This window comes from Heteronotia binoei, chromosome 1 (assembly GCF_032191835.1).
Source record: "Heteronotia binoei isolate CCM8104 ecotype False Entrance Well chromosome 1, APGP_CSIRO_Hbin_v1, whole genome shotgun sequence".
In the NCBI taxonomy this organism is placed as follows: domain Eukaryota; kingdom Metazoa; phylum Chordata; class Lepidosauria; order Squamata; family Gekkonidae; genus Heteronotia; species Heteronotia binoei.
In genome coordinates, this window is record NC_083223.1 from 115,669,968 (window position 1) to 115,689,264 (window position 19,297).

General features: G+C 39.7%; 1 protein-coding gene across 8 annotated transcripts in view; it reads left to right on the forward strand.

The window, feature by feature from the left end:
* The window catches only part of LAMA2 (laminin subunit alpha 2), a 900,941-nt gene that overhangs the window by 494,673 nt on the left and 386,971 nt on the right, over positions 1–19,297 (forward strand). For all 8 annotated transcript variants that reach the window (XM_060239150.1, XM_060239173.1, XM_060239164.1 and 5 more), the window contains exons 13-14: positions 9,670–9,771; positions 11,472–11,683. In XM_060239150.1, the coding sequence (XP_060095133.1) occupies positions 9,670–9,771; positions 11,472–11,683 (314 nt within the window). The remainder of the gene's footprint in view (positions 1–9,669; positions 9,772–11,471; positions 11,684–19,297) is intronic.

The following is a 19,297-nucleotide window of genomic DNA, read 5'->3' on the forward strand; positions in this document are numbered from 1 at the left end:
CCAGAAGTGATATCATCACATCACGAATGTCAGGGGTGATGCTTCAGTTTTTGAACAAAACCCTGTCAGGACCTCAAGTCAAGAAATAATGCAGTGCAATAATTCAGCGGTTTATTCCATAAGCATCTTAGCCCAGGGACTCTTCTTTTAACCCCAACCGCTATATTTTCAAGTGCAGGCATGGCAAAGCAAAGCGGGAACCAGGTTTTGGCGGGATCCCCTCTCACCTCCCCTTTGGAGTCCTCCCCCAGATTTAGAGTCCAGGTGTCTAATCTATACTGAAGTCCGTGGAAACAGCTTGACTAATAAGTTCCCAAGATAAGCATACAGAGGGGATGAGCAAAGAAAGAATGCACCCAGGCAAATTGGTTATAGCATAAAACATGGCAAGAGGAATACAAAGGAGATGACTTTAGACATTTTGCCCACCCTAGGCTCCCCTTTTCCTCAGCTTCCCCAGGTATTTCTGGTGGAAGTGTTTGATAAGTTTCAGGCATTGTGTATCAGCTGTGCAGACCGATTCTACTTGGCTGAGGGGAAAGTGGGTCCATTTGATGAGATAGTACAGTTCTCCTCATTTGATCTTAGAGTCAAGGATTTCCTGGACCTCATGATGAATCTGACCACGAACCAGAGTTGGAGCTGGAGGCTGTTGCTGGGGATGCCAAGCTGAGGGTCCAGGATCACACTTGAGATAGCTAGCATGAAAACAAGGATGAACATGTTTCAAGTTCTTTGGCAACTCAAGTTCAACAGTCACGTTGTTAATAATCCATTTAATCTGTTATAAAATCCATGGAAGGTCTGTTATAAAATCCATGGAAATGCATTCCCAGGGTCGAGAGGCGGGGGCTAGTGGCTGTAATTGCCCGGGGGTTAACCCCCCTCTTTTCTTGGCCATGATGCAGGTCGGGCAGCCGATGACACATTGCACTATGTCTTTTTGAAACCCTGGCCACCAAAATTGCCTTTGTATTAAGTGGATGGTTTTCACAAACCCAAAATGCCCCTCCCCCATTTGGAATCATGTGCTCATTGTATTACTCCTGCTCGTAGTGGTCCTGGAACAAACATTTTATTGTCTTTATACCATAGCCCTTCAGGAGAAGGGTCGAGCTATAATCTACCAAAGATTGCACAAGTAAAACTAGATCAAGAGAATACTTTTGATCATATAAAAAAGGAACTTCTATAACTGAGACAAGAAATAACTACAGGATTAACACAGACACCCACACACACACACACACAAAAAGATTCAAGAAAACCCCAAACAAATTGTTCATGTCCAGAGACAAATAAAGGAGCTGGAACATCAAGAGATTCCAGAGCATTTTCTAGAAAAAGCCAACCAAAGGACTGGAACTCTGGAGGTCAAAAATAGAGGCTGTAAACTTAAATTCCAGAGGAATTTGGCATAGTAGAAGATTTTAGCGATCTGTTACAATATCAAAGAACTTCACCTCTTAAGATTCTAGAGACAGAAATACAAATATTTCAAGACCTCCCTTCCACTCTCTCTCTTCCAAGAGGAGAGATCTTGACTTCTCAAGACAGATTCTACAAAATAAAGAAATAAAATATTGTTAGAAGATTCTGCTTGCATGGGAAGTGTACCTACTAAAAGTTAGAAGAACCATAAGTGCAGTAGAAGAAGCAAAACAACAAACAGAAGGACCAGGAGAGGAAGAATGTGATATCAATAAACATCAGTGGCTTAAACTCTCCTTCTAAATGATCTAAAATTTTCAATTTATTAAAAAAACAAAAGGCAGATATTATTTGCTTACAAGAGACCCATACAAAGATATAACATGAATATGTTCTTGATATAAAGTTGTGAAAAGTTTATGCTGCCTGTGCAAAGGAGAAAAAGAAAGAGATTGCAATCTACATAACAAATCACAGAATCAATGTCAGTGTTATAGGAGATTTGAAAGGTGCAGATGGTAGATACCTACTGTTGAAAATTTGAATTCCAGACTATCACATTGGCAATTTGTATGCTCCAAACAATCCCAAGAAAACGTTTTATGGCAATATGTTCCAGAAGCATTTGGATTTTTAAGACGGGGAAATAATAATCTTTGGAGACACAGATGGAGTTCTGGAAAGGATAAATCAAGACTGTTTGGCAGACTTCCTAAGAATGTTATTTGGTATATAGAATTGTTACAATTTATTAATGCTTGGAGAGCTATTAACCCCAAATTCAGAAGTTACACCTTTTATTCAGATAGACATCAAACCTATGTGTTGCATGTAAAAATCCTTAAAAATGCAGAGGTTCAGCCAAAGATTTTTACAGACTATAACCCATTATGGATATAATAAAAGTAGGAAAAACTGGGCAAAGAAGATGAAGATCAAATGATGATCTCTTACTTCAAAATGATATAATTGAGACATGTAAACATATTTGGCAGAATTTTTTAAATTAAACATTACAGAAAATGTATCAATGACATTGATCTGGGAGGCAAGTTAAGCTTATATGAGAGACAACCCTATTGCAGTAGCCTCTAAGAAAAATTAAAACTGGAAAGAATTTCTAAAATAACAAATTAAACCATTGGAAGACCAACAATTAAAAACGTCAAAGAACACAGTGTTAAAAGAAATTAAACAACCGAAGCCCCAGCTAATCTCAATTGAATTGGAGGAAATCCAGAAAAAATTAACCTTCATTAAACAAAAATATTTTGAACAAGCAAACAAGCCTGGGCATTATATAGCTTATTGTTTAAGAAAGAAAAGTGAAAGAAGATCAATAACTAGATCAAAAATTAAATGTAATCTCTCACCAAGAAATATATATACATGAACAATTTTATCTCCTTTTTTCTGCAACTGGACAAGAAAGAAAATCTACCTGAGTTGGGAGTGGATGGGTATATTAAGGATGCATTTATCCCTAAATTCACCAAAGAAGATAATGATATTTTGAACCAAAATATTACAGTACAAGAGATCTCATAAGCAATAAAGCTACTGAAAAAAGTTAAAGCACCAGGCCTGGATGTCTATCAGCAATGTACTATAACTGTATGGAGGATGAATTAATATTGCTGCTGAAAAAGGTGATGAATCAAATAAGTGAAAAGAAAAACATTCCACAGACTTGGCAAGAGGGGCATATAACTTTGATTTATAACAGAAGAAATAATCCAGTGCTACCACAATCTATTAAATGTGGATTACAAGCTTTTTGCTTTAATAACGGCAGAGCAACTTAAAAAGTGCATACAAAAATAATTTACTCAGACCAAATAGTTTTATCTCAAAGAGATATATGAAAGAAAATTTAAATTTTATAATTGATGCAATGGAACCTGGGTAAAATAAAGAAGTGATCTTTATGTTTCTAGATGCTGAAAAAAGCTTTTGTTATCTATCTTGGTCATTTATGCTAAAAATACTACAACATATTAACTTTGGACCTAGATTTCAAAATTGGATCCAAGGTATCTAAATTAATTAATGGAATGTTGGCTGATGGATTTCAGATTGAGAAGGGGACATGACAAGGATGTTCTTTATTCACATTATTATTTATTCTTGCAATGGAAATTTTTACTTCTAGAATTAGACAAGACCATAATATTAAAGGACTAAGAATTGACAGAGAAGAATTTAAAGTAAAGAGTTATGCAGACAGCGTAATATTGACAATTTTAAACCCATAAAGTACAATACAGTTTGTAATGGAGCATATAGAAAAGTTTGGCTACCTATTTGGGATTTAAAATTAATAAGAAGAAAACTAAAATGATTTCTATGAGTTTGGCTACCTATTTGGGATTTAAAATTTAATAATAAGAAAAAAATAAATATTAATAAAATTAATAAGAAGAAAACTAAAATGATTTCCAAATTTCTATCAAAATAAGAAGATAATTTAAAAATTGTCACCAATAGGCATGGGCATGAAACAATGCACGAATTGGCTTAAAATGGCCAATTCATGGGTCATCCCAAATCAGATCATCAACAGGCTCTGCTAATGAAATGGAAAACAAAATAGCTAGTTTTGGGGGCAGATCATTTGTGTTGTTAATGGTTTGGTTTTATAGACAACCTGGCACTGATGCAACACTAGTGTTGTACAAACACCAATAGCAGCTTGATCTAAGGTCTAAGACAGGGGTGGCCAATGGTAGTTCTCCAAATGTTTTTTGCCTATAACGCCCATCAGCCCCAGCCAGCATTGCCAATGGCTGGGGCTGATGGGAGTTGTAGGCAAAAAACATCTGGAGAGCTACCGTTGGCCACCCCTGGTCTAAGAGATAATCACGGATCTTCTGTTCTATAGGAGCAGATGCAACTTATAGCCCCCACTCTGAGCCAACTGGGCTCATTTTCCAATCTGATAACTGTTTGACTCTATTCTACCTGTCTTCCTTGGGCAGGAGACTGTTTTTCCTCTGGGGATCCAGGAGGCCTTTAGTTACCTAGGCAAAACCTGCCTGTACCCCCCCCCCCCGGTGGGTGTTGCAGTTCTGACATGTGTTAGACTCCACATCCTACCTATCTTCCTCAGGCAAGGGACTGCCTGATTCTCAGGGTCACTCCAACATTACCATCATATCTCATATCATGTCTGTGACCACAGCTTACAGCACAGAAATCGGGTCCATGGCTTCATGGCACCACAGTAGTGAAAAAACATGGTTTTGAAGCATGTATCCTCATTTTTCCTCAGGGTTTTTCCATGGAGTCACCTCAACATCACCAGCAAATCTCATGTCATGTCCGTGGCCACAGCTTGCAGCACAGAAATCAGGGATTCATGGCTTCTTGGCACCACAGTAGTGAAAAAACATGGTTTTGAATCATGGTTTTTCACTACTATGGTGTCACAAAGCAATGGATCCCTGATTTATGTTCTGCAGGCTGTTGCTATGGATGTGACATGTAATTTGATGGTGATGTTGGGGTGACCCCATGGAAAAATCCAAGCGCTAACAGTGCTGTTAGTACAAGGCCTATTTTGAGCTCCAGGAGGATTGGCTACATCAGGGGTGTGTGGTTCCTTTTTATCTGTCGCACTAATATTAACTCTGTACAAAGGTCTTGTCAAAAATAGAAAATTCTTTTTAAACTGCTGTATACTTCTATCAAACGGCTTCATCAGAACTAAAATATATCATCATAGTTAAGAATTTATATTACAATGATAAGACCTACATATTTTGTTTCCATAGAAATAGCATCATTAGAATTCATTTCTATATCTCTCTTTTCACCCTTTTCCCTAAATGCAACAAAAGCATATAAAATTCTCCTTATGACTTTCCAGCCAGTATTTGTTATTTCTACAAAATGCTAATCCAACCCATGGCTGGATTAATGATGGAACATTCCCTTAAAACCTAAGCACGTAAATTAAAGCAAACAGATGTTCAAACATCCCATCTGTGCATCCTGTAACCCACATGAGGCACATACATACTTACCGTCCATCTGTTAAAGTGGCTTGTTCTCCATTCAGTACTTTGTCACAGGTGCCAGTCAGTTTTGGGGTCAGGCTGGCAACCTATTGAATAGTAAGACTGCCATTGTTTTCTTGGGGATTTCTCTCTATGCACTGAGCTATGTAATGTCAAATGTATTTTTTTAAAATCCTTGATGGTTCCTTGATTATTCAAAGGGGGGAGGGAGCTGTAATGTAAAAGCTGAATTCAGATAGTCATTGAGGGCATATTCCAATAAAGGCCTATAAAAACCAAAGAGAAAAATCAAAGGCTAAGGTTCATCTGCACAATATTCTAGTTATTTTTTCAAGATATTCTAAAATTATCAGAAAGGATGAAAGAATAGTGGCTTATAGGTAATGTACATTTTTGTAGTGTTTGCCTGTGGTTGGGAATAATATCAACATACCAGATGAAACTTAAATATATACAAAATTTAAGTAAAGCTGGTAAAACAGCATTAGCTCTGCATATAATTAGGATACCATAAATTCTGCACGATGGCATCATGGATTCAATACAGTTACAAAGGATGTTTTCATTGCAGATATGAATAATTATTATGGCTTGCAGATGTACTGTTATTCACAAGAGATGTTATTGTGCATCATGTTACTTATTCAAAACACAAACATAAGAATTGTTGCATATCTCATGTAGCTTTTGCTTATCATCTTGTATGCCCTGTTTTGTGCTGTTTCATTTTTTTTTTCATCCAGTGATAACTTCAAATTTGTTGGGTGTTCTGAACACCTGTCCACAAAAGTGCAGTGGAAGTGGAAAATATCATGATGCTTGTGTTTGAACCTCTAGCTTGGAGTGTGTTTATCAATTATGCCTGATGGGAAGGCCTCAGTTCCTTTTGTCAGACACAGAACCTGTAACTGTCATTAACATCTTTGTAACATTTAGGCTGAATTATTGTAATGCACTGTATACAGATAAACTCTGGAGGCTTCTGGTTTTTGATGGGTCATGTATCCATTTACATTATGAAAAGGATGGGCTGCAAAGTATACATTACACCACTGTACAGTATCTGCATTTGCTTGTGTTACTGATCAAAAGTAATGGAAGGTTTTGGTCATTGAAATTCTAGATAGCTTAGTTTTAAAAGTGTGAGATCTTGTTTTATATTTTGTTACAATTTCTGAAATCAATTTCATTCAGTCATGTTATTTATAGTCTGCCTTTCTGACTGAGGCTCAAGGTGGATTACACAAAAGTCAGAACAATAAATAGGATGAGGAGCTATTGCATAAGCAGTGCAATATAACTAGGAGTGCAGAAATCAGAAACAAGACTTAAGTATTAAATATGACAATATTGAGCAATGTAAGAAATGGTTTTGTGCAAGTAGAAATACAATATGGTGAGAGCAAGATAAAAAAAACATGCAGCAACAGATAATACATGTTAGTAGTATAATCCTCAGTCCTGTTTTCTCTATTGAAACATCTTCATGAATAATTCTGTTAAATGCAGCCTTATTCCTTTATAAATGTACCCTCCTGAACTGTTTTGTTTTACATAGTTTGAAGAAAGCCAAAGTGCGGGAGCCTTTCCAACTAGAGATGGGAATAAACCAAACTGTAAATCGAAATTCACGAGAGGTCTACCATCACAAACTTCCACAAACTTTTAAAGTAGTTTGTGGTGGTTTGTGGATAAAGCAGAAAGCAGAGATTTAAAGGGACTCATTAAACTCCTAATTTCTGTTTCCCACAAAAGCTGCAAAAAACATCAGAGCAGGGGGAGTTCGTCCCTGCTGCTCAGCTGTTTTTCAGGCTTCTTTGTGCAGTCTCTTGTTGCTACAGAGAGCAATAGTAATAGTGACTGCCCATAGCTGTAGATGACCCTTCTTCTGGAGACTTGGGACCAATCCACACAAATTCAGTCATATTCACCTACCTATGTTACCACGGAAAACTGCTTCCCTGTTGGAGCAGTGTTCAAAGAATACAGTTTGAATTCTTGTCTGCACAGGAATGTTTGTATGTAGCAAAAGCATGTCAACTCTGCATTTCCTGGGTTCACCCTAATGTTAAATGGAACTGAGCCAGTGAATGTCCGATAATAGGAATGGACAATCTGTTCAGTCTGATTCAGACTGTTTTAAGGTAAAGTTGGCCTAATTTGTTGCTAAAGTAATGTCAGCTACACATATTTGTGGTTTTCATAACGACAAATAACTAGTACTAGTAGTGGAATGTCTAAGAATGCAGGATGAGTCAATTTTAACACAGTGATTTCTTATTGCCTGTTCAATGATTGTGTTTACTTTGAGAAGGTTGAAAATTAATTTTTTAGCAAAGACTCTAGAAACAAGCAGCATAGGTGATATTTTCAATATGTTAGTATTGCTACAGTTCTGATGAAAATCCCCACTTGTTCGGCAAAGAAAAAGAAATCCTTATATATATATTTAGGGACCCTGATTAATCAGGAACTTCTCCTTTACAAGCCCCACTGAAATGATCGTCCCAGTGGATTCAACCAGTGGTGGCAGGTTTTTTGCTATATCTGCTAATGGAAACTTTTAAAAAATGATAATGAAACACCATAGTCTTCAAGGATGTCTGTAGTGATGCATACTTTCTTTAAAAAAAAAGATTGAAAATATGTAGATTACTGCCATAATTAATGCTGGTGTTACAATTTTTTTAGCATGATTTAGGTACTTGGATTTGAAAAGGACACTGAGTGACCAAGTCCCTTGACAACCTGATTTATTTTTCATTAAAGTGGGTAACACTGCACAACAACAGTCCTTTTCCCCCCCATGTTTAATTTGCACAAATGGGGGTGAATGCTTGATGAATGATGATGAAAGGTTGTGCATTAGTCCCATTGGAACAGTTCTGAGAATAATCAAGCAATTCCCTTCCTTGCAGACTGCTCGCATAACTGCATTTTTGGCCGGCAATACAGAAAAGGGAAGGGAAGAGAGAGGAAGGTTCTATTCCTAGTCCCTTTGTTCCACTTAAACATGAAGCCGGGGGTCCCGGACTTACTGCAGTCCTATTTGCAGCCCTGCAAGGAGGATGGGGGTGAAGGCAGGAGGGCAATGGCAGCTACAGCAGTTCTCTCCAGCGGGGCTAGAGGACCAGGCTGCAACATATGTCAGAAAATGGTCTCACCCTACTTGATGCCAAGCCCATCCTGGACACTGGAGGGGGTGGGGCAACCAATAGAGCCACTTAAGGCACTGCACCACCGTGGCTTGCACTGTCCACCATGCAGGATTTTCACTTTTTTTCACTCAAAGGAACAAAGTGGTGCTGCTTGTATTAGGTGTTAATACTTTTATTATTTTATTATTTAGTTTTGAACAGTCTGTGCTGTCCACTTACGTTCTTTGATATGTCATGCTCAGTATCCATCAAAACGTTGGTTATTAGCAGCAAATGATTAATAAAATTAATGCATACGAAATCTATTCATGGGGAAACAAGTGCTTCAAGTTGTTTCCTTCATGTCGTATTTGTGACAGTGTAAAATCCAAACGAGGTGGCAATGTGCCTGTGAGAGGAAAAAAATAAAGAACTGTGACTGAACTTGTTCTGCTTCCTGGGGGCAAATAAATATTTTTCTCCCCTCCATTTTATATTATTTTTCACACAGAACATTCTGTCATAGCAGCCTAATGACTAGGGGGGTTAAAAAGCAGTCCTTTGTACCAGTCTGGACCCTGGGAGGCAAGGGACAGAAGGGAAGCAGAAGAGTAGCATACAGCTCCAGTTTCTCTGACTACTTTTGACAATTAAGTACCATCCAAATGAGAACTATAGATTACATTTTGTCTGTGAAGATTTTATTTTTCAAAATGAGGAAAATTAGAAAGTTGCTAAAATTATTGTGGCATAGCCTATACTACCATTACAAAATTATCTCATTCATTCTAGACCTTTGGGGAAAAGATATGCAAACATGCATAGATTTTCAACCTGCATCCAAAGGCACTTATTGCTTCTTCGGAGCACAGAAGCAGTGGGTTTTGAAAGGGAGAAAGAAATAATAGGGTGAAGGAGAAGTTCATAATCACTCTTTCCTTGGGGCTGTTTATCATCCACATGTCCTTTCAGTACAGTTGAAGTCCTTTCTCTTGAAAGCACTGTAATTGGAGTAGAATAGTATAAAATGGTTAAAGGCATGTTTTCTGCTACGTGATCAGCACCCTCCTTCTTTTCCACAGATAACAGCTGCTGGAGGCCTTCTGAAATTTACCATCTCATACGATCTCATTGGAGAAGAAGATGCTGCTGAAGCAATGCTTCAATCTGATGTCATCATAGAGGTACAGTTTCACAATTCAGTGTGTTCAATGAAAGGATGATTTGATAGAGGCAGATTTTCAGTGATAAGCAAATGAGCTGGCTTCATATGGCTAAACAAGAAGTTAATTAAAACAACTTTAATCATTTGTACTAGCCAATATAATCTAACCTTGCATCCCAACTTAATTTGGATAGTATTAAGGTAATGAAGGGAGGGATGAAGAGACAAATGTAGCAGCATGGATAAGTACAGATGCTGTTGGAGATTCCTAGACTTAGGCTACTTCAACACAGAGGTTTTGCTCTGATTTGTCATTCAAACCAGATCTGGGGGTTTTGGAACATCTACATGAAATCAGCCCCTAACCATCCACTTTCAGTAAATCTCCCCCCCACACACACACACGACCCCCACCCCAGCATTGCTGAGCTCATCCCAAGACTGGTTGGTACAATCTTTTTTAAAAGATTGGAGTCAAAGAGTATTTGTATCCTGTATGGATGGGAAGGTGCATATTTCCTCTCCTCCCTATCCCCTACCCCATGACTACCATTTCCTCATGGCACCAAAGAAAGCTTCACTAATTGTCATGTGGCTGTAGTGATCTGGCTAATGCCTATAAAGGATCTGGCTAGTGCCTATAAATACCCAGCTTTTACTTTAAAAAAATGTCTCTAGCCCTTTTCATTCCAGATATGCCTTTCACCTCATGTCTCCACAAAAGAAGGGCTAGAGCTTTAAAAAAAAATTAAAGCTAAGAATTCCGTGTGCCTACCAGATAGTTACAATGTTATCATGCTATACTGGTATGTCAAATGCCATTATTTTTACATGACATTCACAGTGGCAATGAAAGCTAAGTGGAGAATCATTGCTGTGCTATAAGAAGACTTAGTTAAGTGTTAAGTGTTTTTTTAATGGCAATAAAAATTACAGGAAATGTAATGCTGTTCGTTGGCAAGCATGCTTAAATCCCTTTGACTTCAGTGAGACCTTATTTCAACTGAAGTTATTTATTAGTAAGTATGCTTGGGATAATATTATAAAGATGACTGAAGTACTTACCGAATAGGCAGTTGTGGATAGATTTTCACTATTGCTATTATACCTTTGTAGCTCTGTAGAAGGGCTTCTAGTGTCCTGGCCTCACTGGTGGATCTCCTGATGGCACCTGGTTTTTGGCCACTGTGTGACAGAGTGTTGGACTGGATAGGCCATTGGCCCATCCAACATGACATCTCTTATGTTCTTGTATTTTTAACTGATAAGAAACTTTGGTAAAGAGCCAGTGCAGTGTAATGGTTAGAATACCAGACCAGATTGGAGTAGTCATGGATTTATATCTCCACTCACCTTGGACCAGTTGCATTCTGTATAACTAAGCTACGACACAGGGTTGTTGTGAGGACAAAATGGGAGGTGTTGGAAATGTGTGCTGCCCTAGAAAGATAGAAGTCTGCATTTTTTCACAATAATGTAAAACTGGTACACTGGCTTTCATAAGGTCATCAAGATTCTTTTTCTTGTATTAATTTGTCCCATCATCAGTTAAGTTTCCATATCAGCAGTAATATCAAATTCTTGGCAAAATATCATATGCATGAACACACCTGGTCCCAGAACTTTGTCCCAAAGTGCTAGGCTCTGTATAGGATTGTACAGCCACATAAGTTGTGTCCTGAAAATGTTTGCACCTGTAACATGTATCATAATTACTAGGGAAGTGGCTTGAGAATCAGTACATCACAAGAGGGAATTCATCTGAACCCATTTGAAGAACACACTGAAGAAGTCTTGATAAAGCACGATTTATTTATGCTGCATGGTACTGACCTGTCCATCAGCAAAAGGGAATTCATGACTGTGCTGGCAAATATAAAGAGACTCCTTATAAGAGCCACATACAGCTATGGGATGAATGCCATCTACAGGTAATAGTTAAAACTGCATTTTCCCCCCTATAGGCATTAAGGTGAAATGTTTTCTGTATTAATAACTCAAGAGCCTCAGTCAAGGTCCTCAAGATCTTCAATCTTTATTTACTTATTTACTTACAAGTAATTTCAACTTCATATTTAATATAGAGTCTACAGTGAAGAAAATCTTAGCACAGTTCACTGCATATGAGTACTTTCTAGCACTTGGGTTTTTAGTCATGTTAAGATTTATAATTATGTCATTGCTATTACAATTTCAACTGCTATACAAAATTCTTTTTAGGAAGTATTTCAAAGAACTCTAAATGGTTTATTAAAATAGGATATCATCATCATCATCATCATCGATAATTCCCTAATGGAATTGGCCAAATCTAGTGTTCCCATTGGCTGTGGTGTGCACTCCATCAGTGATTGGCTCAATAACTGTCACTCAAGAAAACTTGCATGCAATTAGCTGGATACACTCCTCTCTCCCTCCTGCTATTGCCTACCTAATTTCTGTGGCATTCGGAGGAGAAAGTAGGCAGCAGCGGCAAGGAAATTGTGAAGAGACAGGGGATGGAGGGGGAAATATGACTAGGTGGCAAGGCCTGGCCCCTGCCAGGAGCATTTCCTCAGAGCCCTGGCATCCACCTCTTTCCTGTAACTCCTCCCCTTAGCCTCACCCCAGGACAAACAAGGATTGGCCCACTGGGGTAGTTGCTATCCAGAGGCTGTTGCTAGGCAACCAAGTCTGCTTCTGAGGCAGAGGCCTCAGATGAATAGAATGCCATAGAGTCCACCCTCCAAAGCAGTTATTCCTCCGGGGGAGAGAGATCTTTTGCCTGGAGATCAGCTGTGATACCAAAATATCTTCAAGATCCACCCGGAGGCTGGCTACCCAATGCCTGACTGCTTGCTACTGCAGCTTGGAAGGTGATAGGGTTGACAACTCCAGATTGGGAAATTGCTGGAGATTGGAGGGGGGAGCCTAGAGAAGGTGGGGTTTGAGGAGCGGTGGGACCTCAGACAGGTACAATGCCATAGACTTCACCCTCCAAACCAACCATTTCCTCCTGAGGAACCATTGTTTCCAGTCTCCAGGTGAGGTTGGAGACTTACAGAATTACAACTGCTCTCCGGATGGCAGAGATCAGCTCCCCTGGAGAAAACAGGCAACAAGATAAAGAACCACTGAAATGTCAGGAGTGCAAATAATCCTCCATGTCAATTTTAAGCAAGAAAAAGCATTTTAAATCTTAAGTATGTGTAAACTATTTACTGTGACACCAAAATATTTAACAAGTATATCATACCACATTTCAAACATACATGCTCCTCCTAAATAATACAGAAGGAGCGACACAGTTGCAATTCCTTTCACCGAAGTAGAGCTTCAAGGACACGGTCTGTCTTGCTTCCACAGTGACTTGTTTCTTGTGTTCATTTGGTCTCATAGGTACCAAAAATAAAAAGGTCACTTCTTTAATGCCACATGAAGATAAGAGGCTGCAATAACAACAACAAATTGACATGCCTTCCAGTACAGGTGGTTTTGTTATCACTTTTCACATGTTTGTTTATAATTTTTATTTGGAGCCATAGGAATAGATTCAGCCTAGATCAATATTTCCTTTTCTGCTTGTAAGTTTCCATTCTCAAGTCCCAAAGGCAAACTTGTTAAATATGTTGATGTCACAGTAAATAGTTTACACATACTTTTGTGTGCTTAAAATGGACACAGAGGCTTATTTGCACTCCTGACATTTCAGTGGTTCTTTATCTTGTTGCCCATTTCACACTGAAATCCTAACATTTGTAACCCCTGGAGAAAATGGCTGCTTTGCTGGATGGACTTTGTATCATTATGCCCTGCTGAGATTGCTTCCCTCCTGCTTTGGTCCACACTGTGGAGAAAGACGATACTTAGGCAGAGTCTGCAAGGAGAGGGGAGGAAATGGAAAGCTGGTCAGATCAGTTCCCCTACAGAAAATGACTGTCTTGAGGTGCATACTTTATGGTATGCCATAACACAACCAGGCCAGGCCAAAAACAACAGATCATGCCACAAGTTCACACTGATGCTAAATACCACAAGGCTGAATATGACAGGAAAAAGTGGCAGCAATGCACTTCAAACAAAAGGAATGCTGAGCTTTAAGACTGGATTTAGTTATAAGCTGTTGGTTAGATTTATGTAGAACAGGTCTTTATTTGGCTATGAGCCACAGCCCACAGCAGCTAAATGAAACCCCCTAAATTAAGAGGCAAAATCCCTTCAATCATCAAGTACTGTGAGCAGTTAGCACCCGAGGGCTGTTATCTCCAGGCCCTGCTTGTGGACATCTGGAAACAGGATGTTGGATTAGGTGGACTATTGGCCTGGTCTGTGTACAGGAAGAAGAACAGGGTTAATTTCCCCACTATGCCGCCATATACAGGAGGGCACAATTTATTAAAGTCCAGTAGGAAAGTTGTATCCTCCCTGCAGACCAAACAGTAGCTGCCACCAGGCTCTGACAACAAATTCCTTAGGCCAATGAAGGCAGAGCCCACCCACAAAGCCTATCCAGGGAGTTGTATTCCCACCCTGCAAAGCTGTCTTGCAGCAGAATAATTACTAATTCCAACTGTGGTCGAGCAGTCAAGTTACTGGACTAGCTTTGAGACATAGAGAGCACAACTTTACAACAGTTTTGTAAGTAAAATAAACAATTTATCAGTGTGCACCATGTTACAAAAATACTATGACTTGTAGGAAGAGAAAACAAAAGTCTATTCTTTACCAGACTACATAGAAAAGTTTCCATAGGCAGGCATAAGGACATTCGCACAGAAACATCTTAGCATGGCTATTCTTACGTTCTTCTATAAGTAATAATTAGCTTGCAAAGGTGTGCAAATGTGTGTACATGTGTGTGTATACATATGGCAGGTATATCATTTGCTTCCACAAAGAGCATATAATTCTTGGCAGACTTCTACTAGTGATGACTCATGAAATGTGTTGAATTCACATGTCGACTTTTTCAGTAGATTTGTGTTTATTGACCTGTTTGATTGAGTGCAGTATATGCCTGGATTGTCAATTAACACAAGGGAGAATCTGCACAAATATGTTGATTCTGTATGTTGAATCCGAACCTAGACACAGGGGAAGATTGTCTATACATCTTTATATATAAAAGCCTAGCTGTATTGGGAATGACTTACCTACACACCCTTTGGCTGCCTGTCACTCAACGAGCAACCCCACCCTACAGCCCAAGGATTGGGCCACTGGGGAAGCTGCCTTCATGTCCTATTGGCACATCCTGCCTGCTGCTCCATTCTTATACTGCACTCACATTCCCTTCAGTGGCTGTTGCTTTGCAACCACGCTTAATTCTGTCAGTAAAAGAAGAAGACTGCAGATTTATACCCCGCCCTTCTCTCTGAATCAGAGACTCAAAGCGGCTTAAAAACTCCTATATCTTCTCCACCCACAACAGACACCCTGTGAGGTGGGTGGGGCTGAGAGGGCTCTCACAGCAGCTGCTCTTTCAAGGACAACCTCTGCCAGAGCTATGGCTGACCCAAGGCCATGCTAGCAGGTGCAAGTGGAGGAGTGGGGAATCAAACCCGGTTCTCCCAGATAAGAGTCTGCGCACTTAACCATTACACCATTATTTTCAAATGGTGATGACTTGTATTTTATAAGATTATAAAAATAAAATAAGAAACATAATTTAAAAAAAAGTTTTTCAGTCTTTATGCAAACTATTATTGGTTTTGGAATCATTCAGAGCACAACTAGTAGACTACACAGTGAGTAGTTTTATGTTCAGCCTTGGTGTGGTGATTCTATGTATAGGAATAATGATCCAGATTTGAAATCAATTCATGCCCCCCTCCCATCAAAGGACTCCATGCTTGTGTACCAAAGATTCTTGGGTATTTTCCTTCTTTTCTTCCATTCTAGTTATGTTAGCAGTTTAAAAATGGCTTTAGTCTGCAAAAGCATATGCTGTAATCCAGATATTTTAAGCACTGTAGGGCTCTTGTTTTTGTTGACACAAACTTTAAGTTGGAAGGGGCCATTTAGACCATCTAGTCCAACCCCCTGCTCTATGCAGTATCAGCCTAAATCATCTCCGACAAATAATCATCCAGCTATGTTTTGAAGACTGCCAATGAAGGGGAGCTCACCATTTTCCTAGGCAGCTTCCACCTCTGAACTACTCAGACTATAAAATCCCACCCCCCCAATATCCAGCTGGTACTTTCCTGCTTGTAATTTGAGCCCATTGCTTCAAGTCCTATCCTCGACTATCAAATGGAACAGCTCCTTACCTTCCTCTAAATGACAGACTTTAAATATTTAAAGAGATCAGTCATGTCACCCCTCATTCTCCTCTTCTCCAGACTGAGCATTCCTAAGACCCTCAGCCTTTCCTTAATCAGGAAAATTTAAAAAAAACAACCCAAAATCCTTTATCAGGCTATCCCACTGGTATCTGTTGGTTTAGGATTAGTTTGTTTGCTATGGTCTTAACATAGAGCCTGTAGTGGAAAAATTATACAGCATTGCCATTTTTTCCTTCTGATGTCCAACTTCTGTTGTTGAACAGGGGGAACCAATTATGAAATTTGCCCACCAGTAACAGGAACATGGAAACTATTAGAACAGTCAATGTGCATGATGCTTTACAGAGAGCAAGAAGGCAACTCCTTGCTGCAAGGAGAATATGAAATTTGAGACAAGAATGATGACAAAGAGAGGACTTGTCTTAGATCCTACATATTATGCAAGTCACACTCTTGCAGAGCTGGAATTTTGTTCTAGGAGAAAGAATGTGACTTGAAGGTGGAGGAACTGACAGCATTTCCTTTGCATGGACAGACCACTACCTGCAAGATCTAGTATCTATTTTGACAATCCACCACCAAAGCCAGATGGATCTGAATGGCTTTCTGATGACTGTAGTTTCCAACTCAGGGTTGGGAAATACAATTTTTTCAAGACCTACATCAGCATGTATCCTACTGTGCCCTGCTTGCAGTCTTTTTGAGGGCATCTGGTTATCTGCTCTGTGAACAGAATACTGGACAACATGGATCATTGGTCTGATCCAACATACCAGCCATTATATTCCCATTTCAAATTTTATGTCAGTATTTTGTAAAAGACTGAAAGTTTGACCCTGACTATGAGGAAATTCTCTTCCTGTCTCCTAACTCTCCTCTTTATGTTTCTCTCTTTTTACTTCAAATTGCTGCAGCATACTGTGGCTGTCACTTGACTTTCTGACTTTCACGTTCACTCTCTTCTACTCTAAAATTTGGCTTCCATCCCTGTGGTCTAAAATCATTGATATGCTACTTATTGCTCTTTTCAAACACCTTGGTTTATCCTTTTTGTTGAATTTAGAACTGACTTATTTTCTTCCTCTGTTCTCTTGCATTTATCATTCCTGGATTTTGTTTCTAGCTGGTTCTCTGGTGCCCTTTGAAGATGTATGTTCTAGTTTTCCAAGCCAGTTTCTCTGTTGTTGACACTCAACTATGTCTTTATCTTTGATCATTATGTTTCATCTGGAGGTGTAAAAAACCTGTCCCTGGGCTGTTTTTTTGCCTTGGTCTCATACTTGTGAATATATGTGAAAAGTCTGTGGAGCATATTGAATATTGTTGCTTTTTTTGAGCAGCTTCTGCTCATTTGGAGTTCTTGTTTTTCCCTTTGAAAAATCAATTGCAGAAACTGATGCTCATTTTAGCACCCGTCTGGTACTTGCTTGTTGACCATTTGTGCGAGTTGTTCAAGTGCATCAGAATTGAGAGTATCACATTACTCCTGTTTAGAGTGTGTGGAGTTGACTGACATGCATACTAAAATATACTTTCTGATGCACATTCAGCATCTATTTCTTCCTCCCCCTCCCCCATTCTAGTCCTGCTGCATCTCTTGTCTTCTCAGTCATCTCAATTTTTTTGTTCTGTGTCAACTTTAGAATCATAGAGTTGAAAGGGACCTCCAGGGTCACCTAGTTGAACCCCCTGCATTCCATGTGGTCAGATCTTTTATCCAAAGTGCTCTTGATCTGTTGACCACTTTAGAAAGTGATCAAGATAGGTCCTTTCTGCACTCACAATTTGCTCCAGAGTGTCTGAACAGTCAAGCCTTTAAACTTCCGAAGCAGTCTTACACCATCTGGTGTATTTCTTCTGCAGCTACAATTTAAAAATGCACTTTTCTAAATTCTGGTGGAATGTCACTTGTGTGTGTGTGTGGGGGGGGGGGTTGCACCCAAAGTTTTAAAACAACTTCTGTTGCCCTGTTCCAGCTGCTCAGTAGTGAGTGGTGGGAGAGGACAGCACAGCCTGCTGGAGCTGGCTGACTGGGTTGTGCCAATGTGGTTTTTAAAATTAATTTTAAGCTTCAGCTTTTGATCCCAAATTCCCCTTAGTTGGGTGGGGAGTTCTGTCAGAGTGTTGTGGAGGATACGTACATAGGAACATAAGAGAAGCCATGTTAGATCAGGCCAGTGGCCCATCCAGTCCAACACTCTGTGGCCAAAAAACCCCCCACCTCCTGTGGCAGTGAATTCCACATGTTAATCACCCTTTGGGTGAAGAAGTGCTTTCTTTTATCCGTTTTAACCTGTCTGCTCAGCAATTTCATCGAATGCCCACGAGTTCTTGTATTGTCAGAAAGGGAGAAAAGTACTTCTTTCTCTACTTTCTCCATCCCATGCATTATCTTGTAAACCTCTATCATGTCACAACGCAGTCAACATTTCTCCAAGCTAAAGAGCCCCAAGCGTTTCAACCTTTCTTCATAGGGAAAGTGTTCCAGCCCTTTAATCATTCTAGTTGCCCTTTTCTGGACTTTCTCCAATGCTATAATATCCTTTTTGAGGTGCGGCGACCAGAACTGCACACAGTACTCCAAATGAGACCGCACCATCGATTTATACAGGGGCATTATGATACTGGCTGATTTATTTTCAATTCCCTTCCTAATAATTCCCAGCATGGTGTTGGTCTTTTTTATTGCAAACGCACACTGTCTTGACATTTTCAGTGAGTTATCTACCATGACCCCAAGATCTCTCTCTTGGTCAGTATCTGCCAGTTCACACCCCATCGACTTGTATTTGTAGCTGGGATTCTTGGCCCCAATGTGCATTACTTTGCACTTGGCCACATTGAACCGCATCTGCCACGTTGACGCCCACTCACCCAGCCTCAACGGATCCCTTTGGAGTTCCTCACAATCCTTTCTGGTTCTCACCACCCTGAACAATTTAGTGTCATCCGCAAACTTGGCCATTTCACTGCTCACTCCCAACTCTAAATCATTTATGAACAAGTTAAAGAGCTTGGGACCCAGTACCGAACCCTGCGGCACCCCACTGCTTACCATCCTCCACTGTGAAGACTGCCCATTTATACTCACTCTCTGTTTCCTATTACTCAGCCAGTTTTTGATCCACAAGAGGACCTGTCCTTTTACTCCATGACTCTCAAGCTTTCTAAGGAGCCTTTGATGTCTACTTGCCTAAGGATCGAATCACCAACTACCAAACCCCCCCTCTCCCCCTGCCCAGGGATGGTTCCTTGGCGCGAAAGGATTCCCGCTCACCA